This window comes from Podarcis liolepis, assembly GCF_965112155.1.
Source record: "Podarcis liolepis genome assembly, chromosome: 7".
Classification (NCBI taxonomy): domain Eukaryota; kingdom Metazoa; phylum Chordata; class Lepidosauria; order Squamata; family Lacertidae; genus Podarcis; species Podarcis liolepis.
In genome coordinates this window covers 19,308,644-19,331,538 of record NC_139561.1, presented here as the reverse complement: position 1 = coordinate 19,331,538, position 22,895 = coordinate 19,308,644, and the positions used below count along the sequence as shown (strand labels likewise).

General features: G+C 44.7%; 1 protein-coding gene across 4 annotated transcripts in view; it reads right to left on the bottom strand.

Annotated features, from left to right (window-relative positions):
* CLSTN1 (calsyntenin 1) overlaps nucleotides 1-22,895 on the bottom strand; it is a 63,905-nt gene that overhangs the window by 17,793 nt on the left and 23,217 nt on the right. For 2 of the 4 annotated variants that reach the window (XM_083512939.1, XM_083512941.1), the window contains exons 3-10: nucleotides 15,571-15,600; nucleotides 13,758-13,953; nucleotides 9,131-9,339; nucleotides 7,674-7,823; nucleotides 6,361-6,546; nucleotides 4,158-4,406; nucleotides 1,690-1,811; nucleotides 1,249-1,411 (exon numbers count right to left, since the gene is read on the bottom strand). In XM_083512939.1, coding sequence (XP_083369065.1) covers nucleotides 1,249-1,411; nucleotides 1,690-1,811; nucleotides 4,158-4,406; nucleotides 6,361-6,546; nucleotides 7,674-7,823; nucleotides 9,131-9,339; nucleotides 13,758-13,953; nucleotides 15,571-15,600 — 1,305 coding nt within the window. The remainder of the gene's footprint in view (nucleotides 1-1,248; nucleotides 1,412-1,689; nucleotides 1,812-4,157; nucleotides 4,407-6,360; nucleotides 6,547-7,673; nucleotides 7,824-9,130; nucleotides 9,340-13,757; nucleotides 13,954-15,570; nucleotides 15,601-22,895) is intronic. The other 2 variants (XM_083512942.1, XM_083512940.1) reach the window with 1 other exon arrangement.

Here is a 22,895-nt window from a genome sequence, read left to right as displayed (position 1 = left end):
CTTACTACCTTCCTCATTCCACTACAGGCGTAAGCCTGAGCCACAGCTGGCTGGGGCATGACCCGCCAGGCCTGCTAAGCCTCACTGCATAAGATGAAAGTGCAATCGCTTAACACACCCAAGGGGAACAAATAATTGCCTCTTAGGGACACCCAAGTGCCATTTTGACCTTCCAAATCAGGAAGCACAGAGAAACCATTCTGAAAACCATCAGCACATGCCGACATTGCAGCAAGAGTGCTTCTAGGCATTCAGGAAGATTCCTCTGTTCTTTATATAATTTTCACATTTAAAATTACATTCCAAAAGCTTTAAATATATGCCAGAAAATAGTCTTGCAGGATACAATATAGTTAGGGATTGTATTCTGAAGCTTACCCTGTTCAGAGTAAATCCACTGAAACTAATGGCCATGACTAACTTAGATTTATTTATTTTGATGGGTCCTACTCTGAGTAGGACTTAGCTGGATACTAATCCTACGAATAAATATGCCATTTATGGTGCTAACTCCCTTCCCCCCACCCCACTTTTAGCCTAGATACAGCAGGTGTCTTCATTTGGTGATCTACATCCCTTCCTCTGCTCTTGGGATGAATCCCGGAATCCATTTTCTCAAGATGCTGACGAGGGAGAGCATCAGTGGCCTTGAAGGCTGTGATTCAGCAATATGCAGCCTCGAGGGAACGGCCGTTTAAACCTGCTTTGCATGTTAAAACCTACAGCTACTGCTGTGTTTCTTTTTATAGACATAAGCAGCAAAATCCTCCAACACACAGACACAGAGGGTAAATTACTCCGTCAAAATCCTCAAAACCAAGCGTGTGGCCCCAGAGGGAGGAAAACACAATAAATTTAGCATTCATGTAAATTCTAACCAAGTTCAAAAGCACAACTTCTTCATTCCAAGGTGAGGTTTTCTCCACTGATGTTCAAGATTTGCAGCAAATGTTTTGCTTTTATTTAACTCTGCCAACAGACCGCGAGCATGCCAATCACCTGGGCTTCACAGACATCCCAATATAATTAGGAAGAGAGAGAACAGGCTGCACAATTAGCTCCTATGCATTCCCCGTTGAAAATGCATTGCTATTTTCAATCTCCATCTGTTCTCTTGCACAGTCTCACTGCAGAGATGCAAGCTCAGTGGAGTTTGCCCACAAACTAGAACAACAAGAGTTCTGGACAAATGACCTACAACTATTCTGCCTTCTTTGAGAAGCCTGTAGCTAAAAAAAGGTAAGCTACCTTGCCAGCAGGCTCCGACCACCAGCTGGGATTCTATTTTGGAGGGATGGAGCGGGTAGTCTTCCGTCACTGATAGAGGGTCAAATGAAACTCCATCCACGTACAGGGTCACTGCTGGAAATTCGACATTGAGGACATAGTGATGCCATTCCTTGTCGCACACCTGTAAAAGGTACAAGAGTTTTTAAATGGAGGGAGGGAGGGAGGGAACCTCCACTTTGCGCCGGATAACTTCCTTTCACATCCAGTTCTTGATAATAAAAACTAAATTTTGTCAAAGATACCGAAAGCAGGAGTGTTACTGTATCGCTACCCCATTACGCTTCCATAACGAACACTTCACAGAGGGCTGGCCTTTTCCTACTGCAAATTGACATACAAAGACTGGCTATTGATCCATCTAATATTACACCCAGGGTTTGCCTCCTCTTATAGACCCACCTGGTTCAGCTTCCAGTGGAATTCTGCTGGTTTGTAACTCTGCCCCTCCGAAGGATCTTGACGAAAGAGGAACCCGAGACGACAATTGTGCACATAGAGGGAATAGTGGTGCCGGTTCATATCTGTCCCAAGAAAGATCAGGCATGTGTTACCATTTCCCTTTCCTCCAGTTGTAAAGCTAGTGAACGTTTGGATCCTGTTATACATGTTACAATCCAGCACATTCTTGTCACAGCATAAGCATGGGGTGGGGAACCTTTCCAGCAGGTGGGCTAGATCCTCAGCTCCACACCCCTTCTGGGATAAATCTGATGGGTGGGTGGGGCCCCCATCTGTCAATCACCTGATGTCACAGAGACATCCAGCAATGCTGTGCTTTGAAGTGCCGATTGTCAGGACTTCAAAGCTGCCTGAAAACCCTTTTGCAAGAAGCCCCATGCTGCTGTTTAAATTACAGAAAACTGCAGGGTCAAGAGTGGGGCAGGGTTGCTTGCATGAGGGCTTTTAAACAGCCCTGCACTCTGCTTTTCAGATGGTTAAGCAGCAGTGCCAGGCGGGAGAGCGCTGCTGCCTTACTCCAGCAAAGGAACAATCAGAAACTCACTTTAAGCTCTCAAGTTTATCTTTGACGCTTTGCCCTTACCTGCCCCACACCTGACGCCCAGTATGATGGCAAGGTGTAGGATGGATAGGCGTGACTTGCCCCAAAATACCATGGCCTGGCAGGCCAACTCTGCACCCTTCAGGTCGACGGTTCCCTACCCCTGCAGTAAAGGGAGGTGCTTAGCAAAAAAGGATGCAGGAGGCCTAATCAAAGGGAGACCATTTCCATGGCAGAAATGCCTCCCCTTAGGGCAGTTCCATAGTAATTGCTCTTCGACAGTCCAAGACATTTCAGGAAAATGTCCGCTTCTCAACTAATGGCTCAGCCAAATTTTGCACAGAGGTGCAATAAGAAGAAATAGGCCAGCATTGAAGGGAAAGAATAAATGGCAGTATTCTGGTTTGCTAGTCTCGTGACAGCCTTCAGCCTGGAATTCGGAGCCGGGGTGGCTTTTCACACAAGAGCACCCCTGCTTCCCTATTCAGTGTGAAAGGGACCCAGAAAAGCAACTTTGCTGATAAGGGTGCATGGATTTAATGACAGTTCCCCTGTGCTGAAAAGCATGGAATTAGTTTCTGGGAAAGGGTCTGAATTACAATGGATTTCAAGAGCACAGACTTGCTTGACAAGCTGCAAAAAAATCCAGATTGCTCAACAATAGTTGGCCACGGAGTTCAGGGGTTTTTGGAGCCCTTTGGGAGGAAGGGGCAGAAAAGATTCACAATGCCCCCAACACCAACACACACTGGGGGATGCGTTCACATGAATCCATCTTTAAGCCACTACCACCAAGATAAGAGAAAACTGTCATGTAAATCTGCTGTACTCAGGAATCAAATTCTCTGTGGCCGAGAGCATCCTTCTGCAGAACCACATCCAAGAATGAATGGAATAATTCACCCATGTTTTAAAAGCTTCATCTCCAACCTAATTATTTTCAGGATCCCAGATGATCTCTTTTTAATTAAGGGAAACATCTTAAGTTGGCCTTACCCCAATTCTTTTAAGTGAAAGCATGGAAGCTTCTGCTTGAAGAGAGCACTTTTGAACACAGCCAGCTTTTGACTGATATGCCTTGATCTTTCCCTCTTATTAAGTGGAGACTGATCAAAAAGGAGGAAGAGGCCCTTTCCCAAGGTGTCCTCCAGATGTTGTTTGCTAGACTGCCTGCGGCTGATGGGAGCTGTAGTTCAACTACGTCTCAGGGAAGGCTAGGTTAAGTTTTGGGAGATCAAAGTTTTAGGTGCTCAAAATGGCTGCTTCAGCCTCAAGATGACAAGACACGCAATTCCTTACTGCACTGTTGAGGTGCAATGTACAAAACCCAAATGATCGCATCTCTTTTGTCACAATACCACCTTCCAGAGTACGGTTGGTATCATTCAAAGACTGATGCTATTGACAAATAAATTAGGGAGGGGAAACGCAGGACAGAAGAGAAAAACATGTTTTCCCAGAAAATGTCAATCAAGACTTTTGTGCACACAGTTCATTTTTTATGAGCATACTGAGGGATCATATTGCAACACCTGCTGGAGAAAACTGGAATGCAGCAACTCCCACACTTCTGACTGCCACTAACATGAAGAATCAGATACATTTACCCACCACCACCAACCCTGCCCCTCACCCACACCAAACACACAAAATCAGAACAGACTGCAGCATCCTTTGCCACATTACAATGGAATAGCAATGGTGAGCACTGGGCAACTATTCTTACACAGATGCAATCAGGTTCTCCCTCCCTCCAACTCACAGAAACTGGAGTGTTTGCTAATGTTCTGTGGCGTTGCAATGGTTCAGCCAGTCCTAAAAGCCCCCATTTTTTAGCCCAAGGGTTCCCTTCCCCATCCGTTCCAACCTGTCTTGTCTGAGTTGCAGATGATGGTCTCCTTCTCCCTGGCCCCAGGCCCATGCCTCATCCACACGGAAATCACAAAAGGCTCTTTCATGTTGACGGTGACAACGTTGTCTGGGACCTTCACGGCTTGGGTGCCATTGAACTCGAAGACCTGGTCGCTGTCATGGCCGTTGTCAGTTGGAAGGCCTATTGTCCAGTTTGCCGTGCTGCTCGGAGGAGGAAGGAGCTCAGCTGTGCCAGAGGAAGCACCTGCAATTAAAACCATCAACTATTTCACAGCAGACTGCCAACAAAGGAAACACATTTGTGTGTGTGTGTGTGTGTGTGTGTGTGTGTGTGTGTGTGAGAGATATCTGTTGTTAGGAAAAAATGCTAGGCTTTCACAGAATTAGCAGCAAGAATTCAGAGTCAGCATTGTTTCCTGAACTTCCACTGTAGTGGAGCTAGACAGACCCCCACCGCTTTAAAAATGCCCCCCCCCCATTAAACCCACTTGCAAATAACCAGGTTCCACTGCCTTTAGCATCTCTGCACTTTTGTGTTGAGAACTGCATTACGCTCTAATGGCACTTCTCTTGTTGAGTTCTTGTTTCAAATTGAAGAAGGCTCCATCACTATTTACAGCTCCCTCCTCTCATATGGCTTCTGTCATCCAATCCCTCAAGCTCAGCCTTCCATGAGCCATCACTGCTGCCGCACTCAGAGGCTGTTTAATTCTCAGGAGCAAGGGAAGGGACCAAACCCTGCCCTAACAATTGCCATTGTTGCTCGTTCCCTTGGAGAAATGTTCAGCTGACAGGAGCCATGGAGGAAGACCAAAGCCATCTCTCAAGAGCTTGCACTGGGAATTGTTTGTAAAGATACTGACACCATGCTATGCAGCCAAGATTGGCTCCCAAAGGAGCTTACAGTTAAGAGAGAATAATACAACACTATTAGGGATATAGGTGCATGTTTGCACCTGCCTCTTCTGGCCTTCTGCACTGTTTATGGCCTAGTTCTGGTCTTTCCCAGAGGAGGCAGACAGCAGAAGCTGTGAATAAAGACTTGTGGGCTAGCTGATGATGAAGAGACCAACTCACATGCAACAGATAAAGACTGCTATAATTTCACACTGATATTTCGTGCCAGTGGCGATGTGCATTCGCCACTTCCAGCACACCAACAAAAAAGGGAGGGTTCTAAACCAGTAACACAAATAAATGAGTTATCCTTTGTGTTTTAAAGGCCACATGCTAAAGGGAAGCGCCCACCTTCCTCCGCCTCTGGTCTGTCAATGCTTACAACAGGGATGGGGAACCTCAGACCCGGGGGGCCAAACGCAGCCCTCCAGGGTTCTCTATCTGACCCATAGGACCCTCTCCAGGCTATCTGTCTCACTGGTTTTGCTTCACACACTCACTCAGTGTTTTTGCCTGGCTGGAAATGTGTCTTTTGACTCTTTGCTTGCATGGAAGGAGGACAGAGAAGTGTGCATTTGTGTGTTTAGAAAATAGCCGACTGTACAAAGTACATGAAATATATGCACTTAAAAGAAAAGCTGAGGGCTTCAAACAAAACGAAGAACAAGTTACAGACACCAGATGAAGTATCTGCTCCTTTTATTAAGAATAGTTACTTCCATCCATAATATTTATTCTAGTTGTATTATAGGGGCAGATGGGGCTCGTCAACCTGGGAAGGTCGCCTATTTAGGAGAAATAAAACTCTGATCCTATACCTCCGCTGCCTTGTGGAATATCTTCAGGAGAAGAAAAGACTATGGAGTAAACTCTACAGAAATCAGAAGTGCAGTCCCTAAGATGGTTGAATGGTGCCTTGTACTTCTGGCAAGTCCTGCAGCTAAGCTGGTGCCAAATGCATTGCTCTGCTTTCCTTTCAATCACACCAGCAAGGCCAAGAGGGGGGGGGTCTTGTTTTCTGGGCATCCCAGGTCTCCCAGGCTTGCACCCCATGGAGGTCACTTTGGTGCTGCTGACTCAGCATTCTGACTTTAATCCTGGAAATGCACTCTGTTGTCTCTCGAGACAGACGGATGATAACAACAGCAAAATAGTTTAATTTTATGAAGTTTTAAGATTTTAAAAATACTGATTTGTGGGGGGTGGGTTATGCAGATTTTGCACTGACTATTTGAAATGAGATAAAGATAAAAGGAAGGCGTGGATTTTTGATAGGCCTAAGTCAGACCAAAGGAACTTACCACAGAGCCTGTGAAGGGATTTCTCAGAGTAAGTATCTCGGTCACAGCCCTTCCCGATATGGTTGGTCTCCAGCTCAACTGTGGCCTGCACGGAGGTGATGGGCTCATCACATGTCTCCAGATGGATGTTGGGAAAGAGAGCGAGAGAGCCAGTTCCAGGTTCGTACTCCATTCTTTTGCTCCAGCCTGAAGTCATAAATAGAGGGGGTAGGGGAGAACAGTAAAGATCCATTAGCAAACCCTCGTACCTCAATCAATCCAATTTTAAAAGAAAGCAGAGAATATAAAGAAGTACAAAACCACAGCCTCAGAAGGACAAAGGTGATGAGTTAGGAACTAAAAATATTTTACTTCCTATTACAACCGGGCCTGAACTGAGAACTGAAATGGGTCCAAATGATCTTTTTCTTCCAAGAGTAACTGCAATTACTTGCCACAACCCTCTCAAACACCTTTCCTAAAGGGAGGGATGGGTAGTATTGGGAACTGGGTGGTAGTTGTCACAAACCAACAGGAAGGGACCCTAATGGTCATCTAAGTCCAACCCCCTGTAATGCAGGAATCACACCTAAAGAATCTCTGACAGATGACCATCCAACCTCGGTTTAAAAACCTCCAATGAAGGAGAGTCCACCACTTTCCCAGGAAATACATTCCACCGATTAACAGCTCCTACCCTCAAAAAGTTCTTCCTAATGTTTAGTCGGAATCTCTTGCATTGTCATTTGAATCCTTTGGTTCGGGCCCCACCCTCTGGAGCAGCAGAAAACAAGCTTGCACTGTCTTCCATGTGACACTGCCAGCCCTTCAGATATTTGAAGGTGGCTATCATATCATCTCTTAATCTCTTCCTCTCCAGACTAAACATACCCAACTCCCTCAGCTGTTCCTCACAAGGCTTGGTTTCCAGACCCTTTATCATCTTTGTTGCCCTCCTGTGCACACAGTCCCAACTTGTCGATATTGCTCTTAAATTGTGGTGCCCAGAACTGGACATGAAACTCCAGGTGGGGACTGAACAAGACAGAACAGAGCGGTACCGTTACTATTTTCAGGAGTGGTTAGATGACTGCCTCATTCAGGATGGCCAGAACCCCACTCCCCTCTGCATGGGTTGACTAGATCCTGGATCCACCAGGCCTAAACCCAGATTGAAGCGGCTCCAAGTAGGAAGTGTCTTCCAGGGACACCTACAGCTGCTCTGTCAACACTCTCAACACCACCTTTCTCCCAAAAAAGGGTACTGGTAATATGCACTGGAAAGCATTTCACTGCTGTAACGCTGCATTGGGTGGGTGGGGAACAGCACTAACCTTGCCAGCCTGGCTTGCATGTAGGTTTAATGGTGATCTTCACCAGCACGTCCTCGGCAGCTCTCTTCTTCCCGCAGTCATAGGCCGTCACGGTGAGCTTATACTGGTGCTCCTTGCCGTAGTTCAGCTTCTCTGTGTTCTTAATGTAACCTGACAGCGGGAGGAAAGCGTTTGTGTTTTTTTTCAAAAACAAACAAACTGGTGCACTGAAAAGGTTGAGGGGGTGGAGAAGTTGTGAATAAAAATTTACTTGGGGTGCCTATGCCAAGTTATAGGAGAATTTTCTTGGTGAATGGGTTCGAGAAGCAGTGGGAACGCGTAGAGAATCAACAGAAAGCAAACAAAAAATGCACGTAGATAATCCAGTATTTATTTTGCCATCAAATCTTCTGTGCTAAAGAGTGTTTTGCAGTGCTCAGCCTACAGTGTGCTGTAGTGCTTAAGAGTGCTGGACTAGGACTTGGGAGACCAGGGTTCAAATCCCAGCTCAGCTATGAAGCTCACCAGGTGACCCTTGGAGCGCGTCAGTGTATCTCAGCCTAACTTGCCTCACAGGATTGTTGAGGGAATTAAATCAGGAGGGGGAGAACCATGTATACCACTTAGAGCTCTTTGGGAGGAAAAGGTGGGATATAAATGCACTAAATAAACATGACACTAGCCAAGCAGTTGTGGCTCTTGAATGAAGTGAACTTAAAGAGTCCAGGGTACTCTAGAATGACGGTTCTCAAAAGTTGCTGCAGACCACTCACTGGGAACCTCAATAGATAACTTAATGCACTTTTTTTGTTCCATAAATCAAAGGATGTGTGTGTTTTAACAATGTTTTTCAGTCTACAGCTCCTGTGTCACAATAAAACCGCTGAGAAAATTGCGGGCACTAGGCCTCTTTAGCCTCTTCAGCGGTTTGAGAACCTCTGCTGTGGAATGTGTCCATCCCTCCCCTGTGACTTTTCATCACAGGGCAGGATGGGCAGCAGAGAGACATTAAGTCTTTTTCCAACTTTCCTTAGACACACCTGATCTCCCATAGTAGCCTATGACAAGCACACGACCAGCTCCAAAGCTTTCGAGAACAAAGTTTGAAATACTCCTATTTTGTAGGCTGAAAATTTGAAGCACCAATGAAAAGAGGTATTTTCTTCTGTTGCATCAGGGATGAGGAAGGTGTGGGTCCTCCAGATGTTGGACTACAATTTCTATCATCCCTGATCACTGGCCACACTGGCTGAATCTGATGGGAGCTCGTAGAGGGCAACAGATTCCTCATCTCTCGTTTGTATCTAATGTTAGTCCTAGTATAGGGTTGCCACATTTCCAGACAGTTGTTGAGCTTTTTTTCCCCCCTTCCAAAATCTCAAAAAATAAAAAATGCTAGATTTAAATGCTTTTATGGAGCAGGGTGAAATGGACACTACCCCTGTATAAACACACACATAGTCAATGGTCCTACTTACCATCCTTGTCAATAGCAAAGGGAACATCTGGTGTGACGATTTCATAGCTGCAAATCTGGCTGAACTGGGGAGAGCAGTCGGCATCCACTGCTTCCACTTTCAGGATGTTGTCGTACCTCTTGCCCTCAATAACGGCGGCTTTGTAGGACTTCTCTTTAAACACCGGGGCATACTCATTGACATCATTCACCTGGATATGCACCGTTGCTCTGGAGACAGAGTAGCAGCCAATTATAGGCATTCAGCAGAGTCAAAACAAAAAGTGAGCCAACTACATTCTCTAGCAATCAACCAGTTATGGCTTACAGAATAGTATTAGTGTTCTAAAAAGATTCTGCAACTCCGAACCTGCATGTTTGCCTTTCACCCCTGCAAGACCACCATTATTCCCATTATTCAGATAGCCCTTAGAAAACTAAGATGCAGAAGATGCTGACCACTGGGCCGCTGTCAGGGCAAACTGTATTTCAATGCTGGTTTTAAATGTGCTTTAATGTATTTTAACTATTGCTTTTCAACTAGCTCACTTTTATTACTCTGTATTTTATAGTGATGTTTTTAAATGTTATAAGCCACCTTGAATTCCGAACTAGGAGAAAGGTAGAATATAAATACATTAAAACAACAGCTGTTTTTTATTATTATTATTATTATTATTATTATTATTATTATTATTATTATTATTATTATTATTATTGAAACACGGAGGCTACTAATGTGTGGGTAGATAAGGAGTCCAAGTCCGAGATGTGATTTCAACCAACTGCCTACTTTATCTTTCTAGCTATTCCAGTACACGGGAGCGTAATCAAAATGCAGCTTGTTTGTTTTTTTAGATCAACCCACAGGAAATCATCCACTGATCCCACACTCCCCAGGGCTCTTCTATCTTCTTGGGCAAAGGCAGACAACATGCTGCCCTCCATTCAAGCTGGTGGCCATCACTGCCCCCTGTGGCAGGGGGCTGCATAGTCTACCGTATTTTTCGCTCTATTGGACGCAGTTTTTCCTCTCCAAAAATTGAGGGGAAATGTGTGTGCGTCCTATAGAGCGAATGCAGGCTTGTGCCATAGCCGTGCGCAAGCCCTCCGGCAAGGAGAGGCTGCACGGGGCTAAAGGGGAAGCCAAAACAGTGAGCGGGATGGATCCCGCTCGCTGCCTTGCCTTCTTCCATAGCTGCGTGCAACCCCTCCGCAAGGAGAGGCTGCACGGGGCTATGGCTTCTTTAGCCCCACACAGCCTCTCCCAGCAAGGAGAGGCTGCGCGGGGCTAAAGGGGAAGCCAAAACAGCGAGCGGGATCCATCCCGCTCGCTGCCTTGCCTTCTTCCATAGCTGCACGCAACCCCTCTGGCAGGGAGAGGTTGTGTGCAGCCTGTACGCTGCTCTTTGGGGCTGGGGGGGGGAATATTTTTTCCCTTGATTTCCCCCCCTAAAAACTGGGTGCGCCCTATGGTCCGGTGCGCCCTATGGTGCGAAAAATACGGTAACTATGCACTGTGGGTTCCTTGCAGAGCCAAGTTGCTAAGAGTCCTGCTGCAATGCAACATCTGGAGGACACAATGTTGGACTACCTCTGTACTAGGGAGGAAGACACAGATGGGAGTGCTATCGTTTCCCCGTCAGAGGATGAGCAACACAGCTGTCTGGAGTTTTCAGCTTCAAGCACCTAGGAGTTACATGCCTGGCAGCAAGCAACGGAGCAGTTTCAAGAAGGCACAATGGGGCAAAGGAACAAGTAATGCCTTGCATCTCTAATGCACATTAAACAGAGATAAAGAAGAATAGGGTTTGCAAGGCACTCGCTGTCCCTCCATGGAACACCCAAAGCTACTCTCATGTCTCAGGCTTTGCAAATGTGGTGCCGGTCATTTATTTTCCCTACTATAAATGGCATCTAATGAATCACGGGAACTGAATAAAGACAGGGCAATTGGCCTGGTCAGCCAGATTTGATAGCTTTTATTACAACTCAAGATTTATTGAAGTAAAGGCCAAGTGAGCTCATTTCTTAAAGGCATGAAAATTTGCCACCATAAAGATGACTACAATACCTTATATTTAATAGGAAAACCTATAAAGAATATCTGAGACTGCCTCTTGTACTCAAAAGTTATTACAAAAACGTGTGACCCTTATCAGTAAGCAAAACACAGAATAAATCAATAGGGAATTGAGCTTTGGAAATGCAAACGCTGTCTGGAGCACCAGTTTCATTTAAAAAATAAATAAACATTATTATTTCATACAATTGAACAGCAATATTTAAAGCCTTTAATTTCAAAACTTGCATAGAATTAAATAATTTTACTATTACAGAGCTAGAATAAATATAAGAGTTAAAAAAGGATACTTGGGGCTGATGTCTGACTTGTTCTTCATTTTGTTTAAAGCTTTTGACTTTTCCTCATTTGTATTAATTTTATGTCCTCATAAACACATGTAATCAATTCCCTGTCCTGAAATTCCCATCTCTCTTTTGAGATATTAAGTTACTTGGTTCCATGGATTATTCTCTCTCAACTTCTCTACCCCCATAGCATATCTGTTAGCTTACCAATATTTACCTGCTCCCATGCTTTATTAGATATAGTTTATTAGGCTTCCGTTTTCCACCCCACGCCTTTGCATAAAGTATTCTAGCCACTGAAGTTATGATATACAGAGCATCAGTCTCATTCACACAAGAGTTCTCTTTTCAGCGGGAGCCTAAGTAGGTGTACAAAAAGATCCACTACATATTTTAGATTCCTTGAACCCACTGTTTTGTTTCCCATCAATGAACAAATGCTTTTGGCCAGCTTTGCGGACATGTGAAAGAGAACAGTGTGTATAAAGACTGCTGTGTGCTGGAGAGGGGGGGAATTTTTGCATGCCGGGGAAAAATGGATTATGTATACTGCACATCCAGGACGGGCCTGTTCCATACAACATATTAAAGGGCCCACTTCTGTGTATTGGAGAAGAGCACTGATGCTTTCATTCATCTATTCCATTCTTAGGCTGCCCATCAACCAAAGCCTTCTGGACCATGTTAAGAGGCTGGAGAGCAGCTGGGTGTCAGCAGCAGCACCCTGCCCAAGCTGTACAAGATATGCACAGGAGCAAATCCAAGAGGTACATCTTAGAGAATGGGATGTGACTACGGATTTAGCGATCTAAACCTTGTTCCAACCCAATACGCATCTGGCTCTTTTAGGCATGACAGGTGTATGTACTGAATCCCTTTAATCTGTCTGGTCCTGCTGTAACCAAGTACTATGAAGAGGCTTTGGGTGTGCTGATGACATTAAGCTCTCTAGGGAAGAGAGTCAGTGGATACTGGGTGGGAAGGGGAACCAATGTTTTTGAGTTCTGAATACAGCACAGTTTTTATTCTGTATATTTTCTGTGTTTGTCCTGAAACTCAATAAAAGTTATATTTTTTAAAAATGAAAGCAAAGTGATGCAATACAGTGGAACCTCGGGTTGCGAACGTGATCCGTGCGGGAGGCACGTTCACAACCCGGCGCCACGTCTGCGCATGCGCGTGACGCAACTCGGGGCTTCTGCGTATGCGCCGAAACCCAGAAGTAACCTGTTTCGGTACTTCCGGGTTTCGGCGTGTCCGTAACCGGAAAACGCGCAACCCAAGGTATGGGAAGGCATTTGGGAAAGGGCCATAGCCTAGTGATAGAGATCCCACTTTGCATACAGAAGGCCTGAAGGAAGGATCAATCCCTGGAATTTCCAGATAGTGCTGGAAAAGACTCCCTTGCCTGAAACCCGTGAGAGCCTCTGCCAGTCAGTGTAGACAATACTGAGCTAGATGGAACAACTGGTTTCATCTGTTAGAGGAAACACACAGAACTGCTGTATTTTAAGCACAGAAATCTTAGAATTTATGCATTGCATTTAGGGAAGCCTGAGGGAAAAAGAAAATCTCTAATAACTTTTGTCAATGCTCAAGCAGTGATAACAATGCAGAATAGACTGTCCCTATTTTCATCTGAGGAATGTTGGGGGGTATAGTATAGTCCAGGCTTCCTCAATCTCCAGATGCTTTTGGCTTACAACTCCCATGATCCCCAGCTAGCAGGACAAGTGGTCAGGGATGATGGGAATTGTAGTCTCAAAACATCTGGAGGGCCGAGGTTGAGGAAGCCTGGTATAGTCCATACTGACTAGCAGCAGCTCTCTAGGGTTTCAGACAGAGTGTCTCTACCTAAGCCCTATCAGGAGATGCTGGGGCGGGACCTTCTGATTGCAAAGCAGATACTCTACCACTGAACATACCTTTATTTACCTCTTTCCCTCCCACCCCACATTTATTATTAAAACCCATATCATTGTTTACGACTGCAAACGGCCTTGAATGCACTGGCAAACAGGCAGCTTATGAATGTGGCAGAATGATTTTAATCAAGCAGGTAATGTATGGGCAGATCAATGCAATTTAGGGCCTGGGTGCAGCTGGGAACACTTCTGGTAGCAAGACCACCCATTGAGCATCTATCACTGTCACCAGCCGGTTTTAATTCATTCATTCAAGGGCAGACTACAAAGAAGAAGAAACCGCATCCTGTCAGGAGGGAAAAAAGATCCCTAAATCAGAGCCTCCCACCTCCCTCTCTCGCACGCTGTACTTACTTGTGGGATTTCTTCATATTTGCTCCGTCTGGGCCCTTCCCACAATCATAGGCCTGGATGGTGAACGTGTAGTCCTTCTGCAGCTCACAGTCCAGTTTCTCTTTGGATCGGATCATCCCCTCCCCAGTGGATTTATCCACCACCACCGCTTCAAAAGGGACATTTTGGCCATGGATTTTAAACCCACAAATCTCACCTATGAGATTCAAAGTAACTCCAGTTAGCATTTCCAGGTAACAAAGCATGAAACAGCGGGGTGGGTTTTTTTTGTTTTGCTTTTTAAATGCAATTGTATGTGTGTGCAGCCAGGGGTTTGTGAGGGTCTGTGGACAAAGCAAAGAGGCAACTGTGCTTTTAAAGATGGGTGAGTTCCGGGAACTTTGTTTTTAAAATAAAAATAAAAAGGCATACATTTTGCTTTCCAAGCAACTGGTTTTTTTACTTTGCATCCATTCATGCAGGAATACAAAAAGAGAGAGAAAGAGAGATGTAGACAGGCATTTCACAGGAGTACTTGAGATGCACTCTAGGGCAAAAGAGTAAGAGATCTTAGGGGAGCGAACAGCCAAGGCCACAGGGTGGGGGAGATATCTTCTATGCCAAGCTACTGGGAAATAGCTGGGCAGCTTTGCTGGATTTTGACCAGAGCAGGAGGTTATAATGCGCCGTTACAAAGTCAGGAGAGGGAACAGGGGGAAAAGATGGAAAGAAAAGCTTCAAGATATATAGAAGATTCAGCACCACAATTAACATAAATTCTGTCAATTGATCAAAAGGACAAAGTCTTCCTGTGCAATGTACCTGGCGTTTAAAAAAAAAAAAGTCAGGGAATCAGAATGAACTACTGAATGAGAAAAGGTAGAAATACCAACTTTTTCAGGCATCCATTTCAACCTACTAACTTAGAACTGTCCTCTATACTCTTACTTTGTGGTTCAGCCCTAAACCATAACATAAATAGGAGAGAGTGATATAGGCCCAGTGCAAGGACAAACTATTTCTACTGTTGTGGCTCTGGTTGTGAGATTCAGGATGCCCCACCTGCTCTCACTCTCTTTCCCCTCGACTTCCTTCTTGCACATAATTGCCGTCTCTCTCTCCTTTTCAGAGCTAACCATAGCACAGAGTTACATCTCCACTAATACTACAAGCGCAGTTAAGTTTCAAACTAGAGTGTGCAAGCCTACAGTGGTTATACCACTTTGAAACTAACCATTGTTGCTTCAGTACAGATGTAACCAAGCACCATGGTTAGCTCTGAAAAGGGAAGGAAAGCTGGAAGGCAAGGGAGGCTGAAAGAATAAACATGTTTGTGGGTATCTCCATCTCCAAGATTACAACTATTATACCTGCATGGGCTACAACTAAGTCCAGCTTAGTTGTATCCAGCTTAGTTGTATACAAAGTGACCAACAATCTATACCATGAATTGCTGGTATGCAGTATACAATTCATTGCTTCAGTTGGTAAAAGTTTTGTTTCAATATATGACTAGAACACCCCCAGAAAGGGAAACTACTAGAGAAAACGCTCAGAAAACACATTTACCAGAACTATACACAGCCTATGTATTAAACTGCACAGTTCAAATGGATGTCTGATTTACCGATATTTCTAGCCAAGGGTTGGTTACATAACATTTTTCTATCAATATATTTTGAGGGTGGTGGGGTCGGGGAGGAAAAAACTGGGATAATAAAATGGGGTCAAAGAGCATGACAGGATCTTCTGTTTAAGTGCTGATTCCCCATTTCATAACCAAAGTTAGTGGGTTAATATTCATAAAAGGGGGATAGAAAGAACCCTTTATCACCTTCTTTGGTGACTGTCACCTCAAAACTCTCTAAAGGGAGAAAAGATAAACCCAAGTCAGTAATACAGGAAAGACTGAAAAGGGAGCAAATAAGGAAAAGGTCAAAGATGTAGACATTTACACAGAAAACCTTGGAACATTTCTCTTTTAAAAAAATCAGAATCAAATGGTCAGAACCAGGTCTTCACCTTACTCCTTTCTTTCAAGTTCAGAGACACCAAAGATGCCATTTCACGTTAACACATTTTCAACATCACTCATTTCCTTCTTCCAGTACTTTGCAGTTTACATACTTGTTCTGAACTATATCTATATTTAAAAGAGATCTGGGTTGCCATCCTATGCCAACTTACCTAGGACCAAGTCCCACAGCCACCCCAATACATTGCCTATTGTATCAATATCATATTCACTTGTAGCAGTGAAACCTTCAACACTTGACTGGTTGAGCTGATGTGGCAGTGCAGGATGTGCAGCAGCCCAGGTGCTAAACATTCTGCAGTTAGACTTCTGTGAGGGAAGGTGAAGCTGTCAGTTTGCCTGGGATTAAGAATCCCAGGGGGGGGGGAATCCCACAAGGGGGAAGATGGAGGACTCTGAAAGCAATTCTGGGACACAGGGAAGGTACAAAGGCAGGGCATCCAACATCAGCAGACTAAGAAAGAAAAACTGGAGGTGTGTAGGTAGGGAATGAGGCTTGAAGGGCAGAGGAAATGGATGTGATTTTCCAGGAACAGCATGGTAGGTAAAAGTTGGCCCACAGGCTGGAGATTAGAAACATAACCTCATAGAAACAAAGGAAGCTGCCACCCCCATTGTTCTACCCAGACACTGAGGTCCAATGCCGAGGGCCTTCTGGCAGTTCCCTCACTGCGAGCAACCAAATTACAGGGAACCAGGCAGAGGGCCTTCTCGGTAGTGGTGCCCGCCCTGTGGAACGCCGTCCCACCAGATGTCAAAGAGAACAACAACTACCAAACTTTTAGAAGACATCTGAAGGCAGCCCTGTTTAAGGAAGCTTTTAATGTTTCATGTATTACTATATTTTAATATTTAGTTGGATGCTGCCCAGAGTGGCTGGGGAAGCCCAGCCAGATGGGCGGGGTATAAATAATAAATTATTATAAATTATTATTATTATTATACTGAGTTGGTTTGTCTATTGTGGCTCTTTGTTGTCTGCAGACAGGCAGCATCTTTCCAGGATTTTAAGAAGGGGTCTCTCCCAGCCAAAGAATTGAACCTGGGTCTTTTGCATGCAAAGCAGATGCTCTACCCTTGTGAGTTATGTACTCCTGGTCTATCTAGTCAGACACACTATGCAGTCATCTCTTGCTGTCTGTTATGCTACAGGACGGCAAACCACACCATGGGAAACAAATGTGTCAGGTCTTGCCCAACAAGCATTAGGAAGGCACGGCTGCAGGGAAAGCTCAGCAGGGTGCAAAGTGGGCTGCCAAAGCGTTTGCTGAATGTTGAACCATGGCAGCCTGCATCTCTAGCTCAGCTGGCCACCAGGCTGTGCAACTGCTGCTGCCAGAAAGGGTTGTGGAAAGATGAGCGGTACCCATGCGCTTGTCGCAGCTCCACCAACCCATTAAGCCTTCTGCTTTCCAAATGCAAGTGAGTCTGTGCAGCAGAAGTAGCAGTGCACTTCACTTTTAAAAATGTTCACTCATTTGAGAAGTTATACATGCCTGTTATCTAAAGGTTGTGTGGGTACCAACAGATGCCCTACTGGGAAGCCTGCAAGCAGGACCTGAGCACAAGAGCAGCTTTCCTCACTTGTGAATCTCAGCAACTAGTATTAAGAGGCACACTGCCTCTGACAGTGGAGGTAGAACATATCACTGTGGCTAGCAACCACTGATGTCCCATGAGTCTATCTTAAAGCCATCCAGGTTGGCAGCCATTATGCCATCTTGTAACAGCCATTATATGCTGTCTCTGTTAAATGTGGAAAAGACTTGAAAAGTGACACATGCTACTTCTAAATGTATGCTTGCATGAGGCACTACAACCACCTCTTCCAATAAAAATGACTCAGAAAAGAAATGCATGAAAGCAATGTCCTATTAAAATTAACTGGACCCAAATCAATGCCGAAACACATGACTTTTTTTTTTAAAAAAAGTATTGATTTTCAATTAAGACCCAATTAAGGCCCTCATCGGCCAGGCACAGCAAATATTGCCCTCCTGGGAAAGGAACTCAAGACAGTATATTTGGGGAGTCAATGGGTCACTGAGGGTACAAAACCTCTTGTTGCACCCCTGCAAGTAGACTTCAGACAAGTTCCCCAACCAGAGGGCTGAATACAAAAAGCTCATGAAAATGCTAGAGTACCAATACTGTATTTTTTGCCCTACAGAACGCACCTTTTCCCCTCCAAAAATGAAGGAGAAATGTGTGTGCATCCTATGGGGCGAGTGCAGGCTTCAGGAAGCTGTCCGCAAGCCTGGGGAGCCCGGTGAAAGTTCCTGCCGGGCTCCCTAGGCTTGCGGATAGCAGCCTGCCTCCCGAAGCCTGGGTGTGCTAAGCAGTGTGCCCTGGGCTTCGGGGAGATATCCACAAGCCTGGGGAGCCCGGCGGGAATTCCTGCAGGGCTCCCTAGGCTTGCGGATAGCAGCCTGCAGCCCGAAACCCGGGGAGCACTCCGCAGCGCACCCCGGCTTCAGGCAGATGTCTGCAAGCCTTGGGAGCCCGCAAGAGTTCCCGCCAGGCTCCCAAGGCTTGCGGATAGCAGCCTGTTCTGGGGGCTGGGGTTGGGGGAAGCTCGGCCTCCCCCCGCCCCAGCCCCGCGCCTGAGGAGGGGGAATAGATTTTTTTTTCTTTATTTCCCCCCCCCCAAAAAAAAAACCTAGGTGCGCCCTATGGGCCGGTGCGCCCTATAGGGCGAAAAATACGGTAGTTCTGGCACAGGAATGAGTTTCAAGAACAGTTTCCAGAGGGAATGGTAGCTGTCTTAGCTTCTTACAGCAAAAATCAACTGTCTTTTGCTATCTTAAGGACAAGCTGTGTTATGGCATAAACTTTCATGACTAGTCATGAAATGGCAGACTGGTGACATTTTATTGAGCATTGCAGAGATGACTGCATTATCACCATCAACGAGAAACAGTACTAGACAGCACAGATATTTGGCACTGGTAAGCTGATTAACTCAAGCAGTTATCTCAATTTAACTCACAGGGGATGGCACTGAACTTCTTGATGAACTGCAGTTCAGCTATTTCACATTGTATTCTTCTTTATCAATAACTGCTTGTGAATAGTTTCCTGTTCCACTAAAGATGTTAATTTACTCAGCACTGGTGAGAGGATCGTATTATCACCAATCTGCTACTGTAACGGATTTCACTATTTAATTTACATTTAAAGTTCTTATTGATTGCTGTTTGCAATTTTTACATCTCCTTGCCGCTGAACTCCTACCTGAATGATTTTCTCCTGTAATAGGTCCAATGAAAAGATTATGTCATAATAAAATTTTGTTACGCCTTTAAAAAGGTGCCACAATACACTCTGTTGCTTTTGCTTCAAAAACGCTATGCTTTCTTGAAGCAAACATTCCCATGAAAACATTAAGAGCCTAGTCTATGGCTGCAGGATGGCATGATGGCAAGAAGCCTAACAGCGAAGCGGGGTGGGGAGGAGGAGGGGGGAGAGACAGACAAGAAAGAAGTGTGTTAATGTGACACAGTTGCCTGGGCTGGCTTTTGAAAATAAAAAGACTGCACAGCTCTTGGCCACTTTAATTGGTCTCTTAAACTCCTTTGTCAATGCCAGTCAATGCCAACCTTTGCCATGAGGCGATTCGAGCATCACCCTTCTTGGCATCCCTCTGTCAGAACTAATCTATCCAGGAACACTCCTTGATTCTCCAAACATTGACTGCGGTGCTCAAGATGCACTGAGAAACTCTTTTTTTCCCTTTTTCCACACTGGCCAATCTTCACTTTCATGTGAAGCACATCAGCAAAGCAAAATTAACAGGCAAATATTTGTAATTTACGGCCTGGAGTATTTGAAATAGAAATATTTCTTTGAATTCAACTCAGTTACCCTGTTCTACATCAACCCTGGGGAGGGGGAGGACAGAAACAAGCATTTAGCCAGACAAATTCCAAGCATGTCACTAATTGGGCTTTGAAGTATGGCACTCATTTGGCCACTCGCTGTTCTACAGAAAGGCCAGGAATTTCACCCAAACAAACATTTCTGAGCACATTAGAGAGTCTTAAAAAACAACACCCATAATCTGGCCAAAAGGAGTGTTTTTGGGACTGTTCTGCATATTCTAATAATTGAACAGACAAGAGGTCACAGTTTCAATATGTGCTCCAGATTTCCAGGGCACAATTAATGGGTATAATGTTTCTGCCAGAGTTGCACAGTCAAGACACTGTTTAAAAACAACAACCAGGGAACCAGAAAATACAGCTTCTTAAAACAATGCTGAAATACAGCAGTCAGCATTGGATTTACCTACAATCAAGAAAATTGGAAGGTCAAGATTGGAGCAGATTCTGGGTTCTCCAACCAATGGACAGTGCCCTCCATTAGAAACAGCTACACTTTTGATGAACTGCAGTCATGCAGGTATATTCCTCGCAGGTACACATAATTGGAAGTGATGTGACCTCAAGCAAAGGTCTTCCACAGAGTGCTCTAGTTTTGCACCTCTGTAGTGCCTTCCCACTCAAAGAAAGGTACTTAATACCAGATAAGACTACTGGCCAATCTGGTCCCTAATTATCCACTCTAATTGACCTGATCCAATGAATTGGAGATGCTGTGGAGGCTGGACCTGGAACCTTCTCTTGCAAAGCAGGGTGATGTACCACAGAGCTATGGTCCTTCTTCCCCTTCTCAGAGGTAAGTGATACCCTCCTATGGTAGCGGCATTCTACACTATAGTTCTTTCTACCTTCAGAGATGGAGAAGATGCCCTTTAAGGAAGCTTGCTGACCATTATTTGTCTGCTCAACAGTGGCACCCACGGGACTGGTAGGCCAGAAAGCAGCCAGGCAACAGCAAATAATTCTATATTTTCCCCCATCCTCCTCCCTGCTGAATTCTACCAAAGAGCAACACTTAGGCTATGGTAGAGGAAGCTGACAGGCAGGACCAATCCCTAGGCTGATTTTAAGCAAGAAGACAGGCAGGGGCTGGCTGAGGGCAGTGCCATATTCATCTTAATGGACCACCCCCCCCCCACTGTTTAGTAGTGGCAGAGGACAGCCCCACACCTATCTATCCTAAACGTGACAGTTCCAAGGTTCTGGGGTGGACACAAATAACTGTCTAGTCTTCAAAAACTAGTCTGTTCCATCTGCACTCCAACCTCATCCGTACACAGATGAAAACAAATGACAGCTGGAAAGAAAAACCCAATTTGAAGCCACAGGCCCGATAATTCAAGTTTTTGTTTCATTTAATTTTCATTTCACTTTTAATTTGTATACTGTACCACCTTTCTAGGTTTACAAGGCGGTTTACCAGCTGAAGAAATAACAAAACATACAACAAAGATCACACATCTTATAACACTGCAATTCAGTAGAAATAAGCCATAATAAAATATATGACTTAAAATAAATGACTTCTACCAAGTAATATTCAATAATCCATTAGAATATAACTACTGTATACTGTACTTTAAAATTAACTCTCAAAATATCAGCAAATAGTATTAAACAGAAATTCACTCTCAACAATTGCAATGAATCATTTATTATAATCAATGAAAATAACAGCAAAATTACAATACATAAAATGCCACAATATATAAGAAACACGTATACCAAACCTTTATACCAAGGCAGATTCCTCCTAACATTCCTGCTTGAGTGATGTCAAAAGCTCTCCCTGCCCTGCCCTAAGCCCAATATTACCAATTTACAAATTAGCCAGCAAACCTAGTTACAGGAAATTATCCATTCCTATCTGTTAATTGGAACTGACAAGGCCAACGCCCCTCTCTGATCACTGACTCAAGCAGGGCTGTTTGCTTCCCCTCTTTGCCTATCAATTAAACTCCCATACTACACATTTTGCCAGCTGCAGCCCGGATGGCAGCACCGCTCACTGCTCTAAACAAACAAGGGCTGGCAGCACAGCCAGGAGAGACGCAGACATCAGCAATCACTCACCGGAACATGAGCTTCCTATAAACTGCAAGTGGGGAGAGAGGAAGGAATACTGACAGAAGGCTTAAATTTTGTGGGTTATTTTTTAAAAGACGAATCCACAGTGCTTAGACATGCTGCATGCGGACTTTTATATCCTGTATGCAAGCACGTCCCTTAAAATGGAGACTTAAATCATGCACAATGGCAAATTCCTACTTTTAACACACCACTATTAATATAGGACAGTGTGGAAAAATACCTGGGGGAAATGGTTATAGGCAATGCTAGTCCTACTCAAGAGCAGATCCAATGTATTTAATGGACATGATGAACTTTAGGTCCATTCATTTAAATGGGACACAACCCAAAGTATTTACTTCTTCTTGGAAGTAAGCAAGCTATGCACACACACTATATTAAAGCTTCTGTTTAACTCCAGAGTTTTTATCTCTCTCTCAGATTTGAGACAGCTTATCTCATTACGGTTGCTGAGAATCGCAAGTGAGGAGAGTGCTGTTGTTTGGACTTCTTATGCATGGCCACTGTGAGAACAGGACGCTGGACTAGATGCGACTTTGGTCTGACCCAGAGCCACAGGGCTCTTCTTATGTTCACCGCACCCATGGGAACATTTTTTTTTTAACTGTGGGATATAGGTAGAGGAACATGTGAGCTTTGAGATGTTCCTTGACTACAACTCCCATCATCCCTGATCACTGGGCCATGCTGGCTGGGGCTGATGGGAGTTGGAGTCCAACAACTTCCAAGTTTACTTGAGAGATCACTGTACCCCTTATGTACTCAGTAGTTCAGTGCATTATACAGGAGAATCATGCCCCAGAATACCAGTTGATGGGAATCAAAGGTGGATAGGAGTGCTGCTGCTGCATGCATATTCAGCTTGTAGGCTTCCCACAGGCATCTTGTTGGCCACTATAAGTACAGGATGATGGACTAGATGGTCCACTAGCCTGGTCCAGCAGGCCTGTCTTACACCCTCATGTCCTAAGAACAAAGGAAGCTGCCTTATACTGAATCAGGCCCACTGGTTCACCTAGCTCAGTATGGTACACAATAACTGGTAGCGGTTTTCTGGGGTTTCAGACTGGGTTCTCTCCCAGCCCTACCTGGAGATGCCAGAGATTGAACCCGGGACCTTCTACATGCAAAGCAGGTGCTCTACTGCTATGC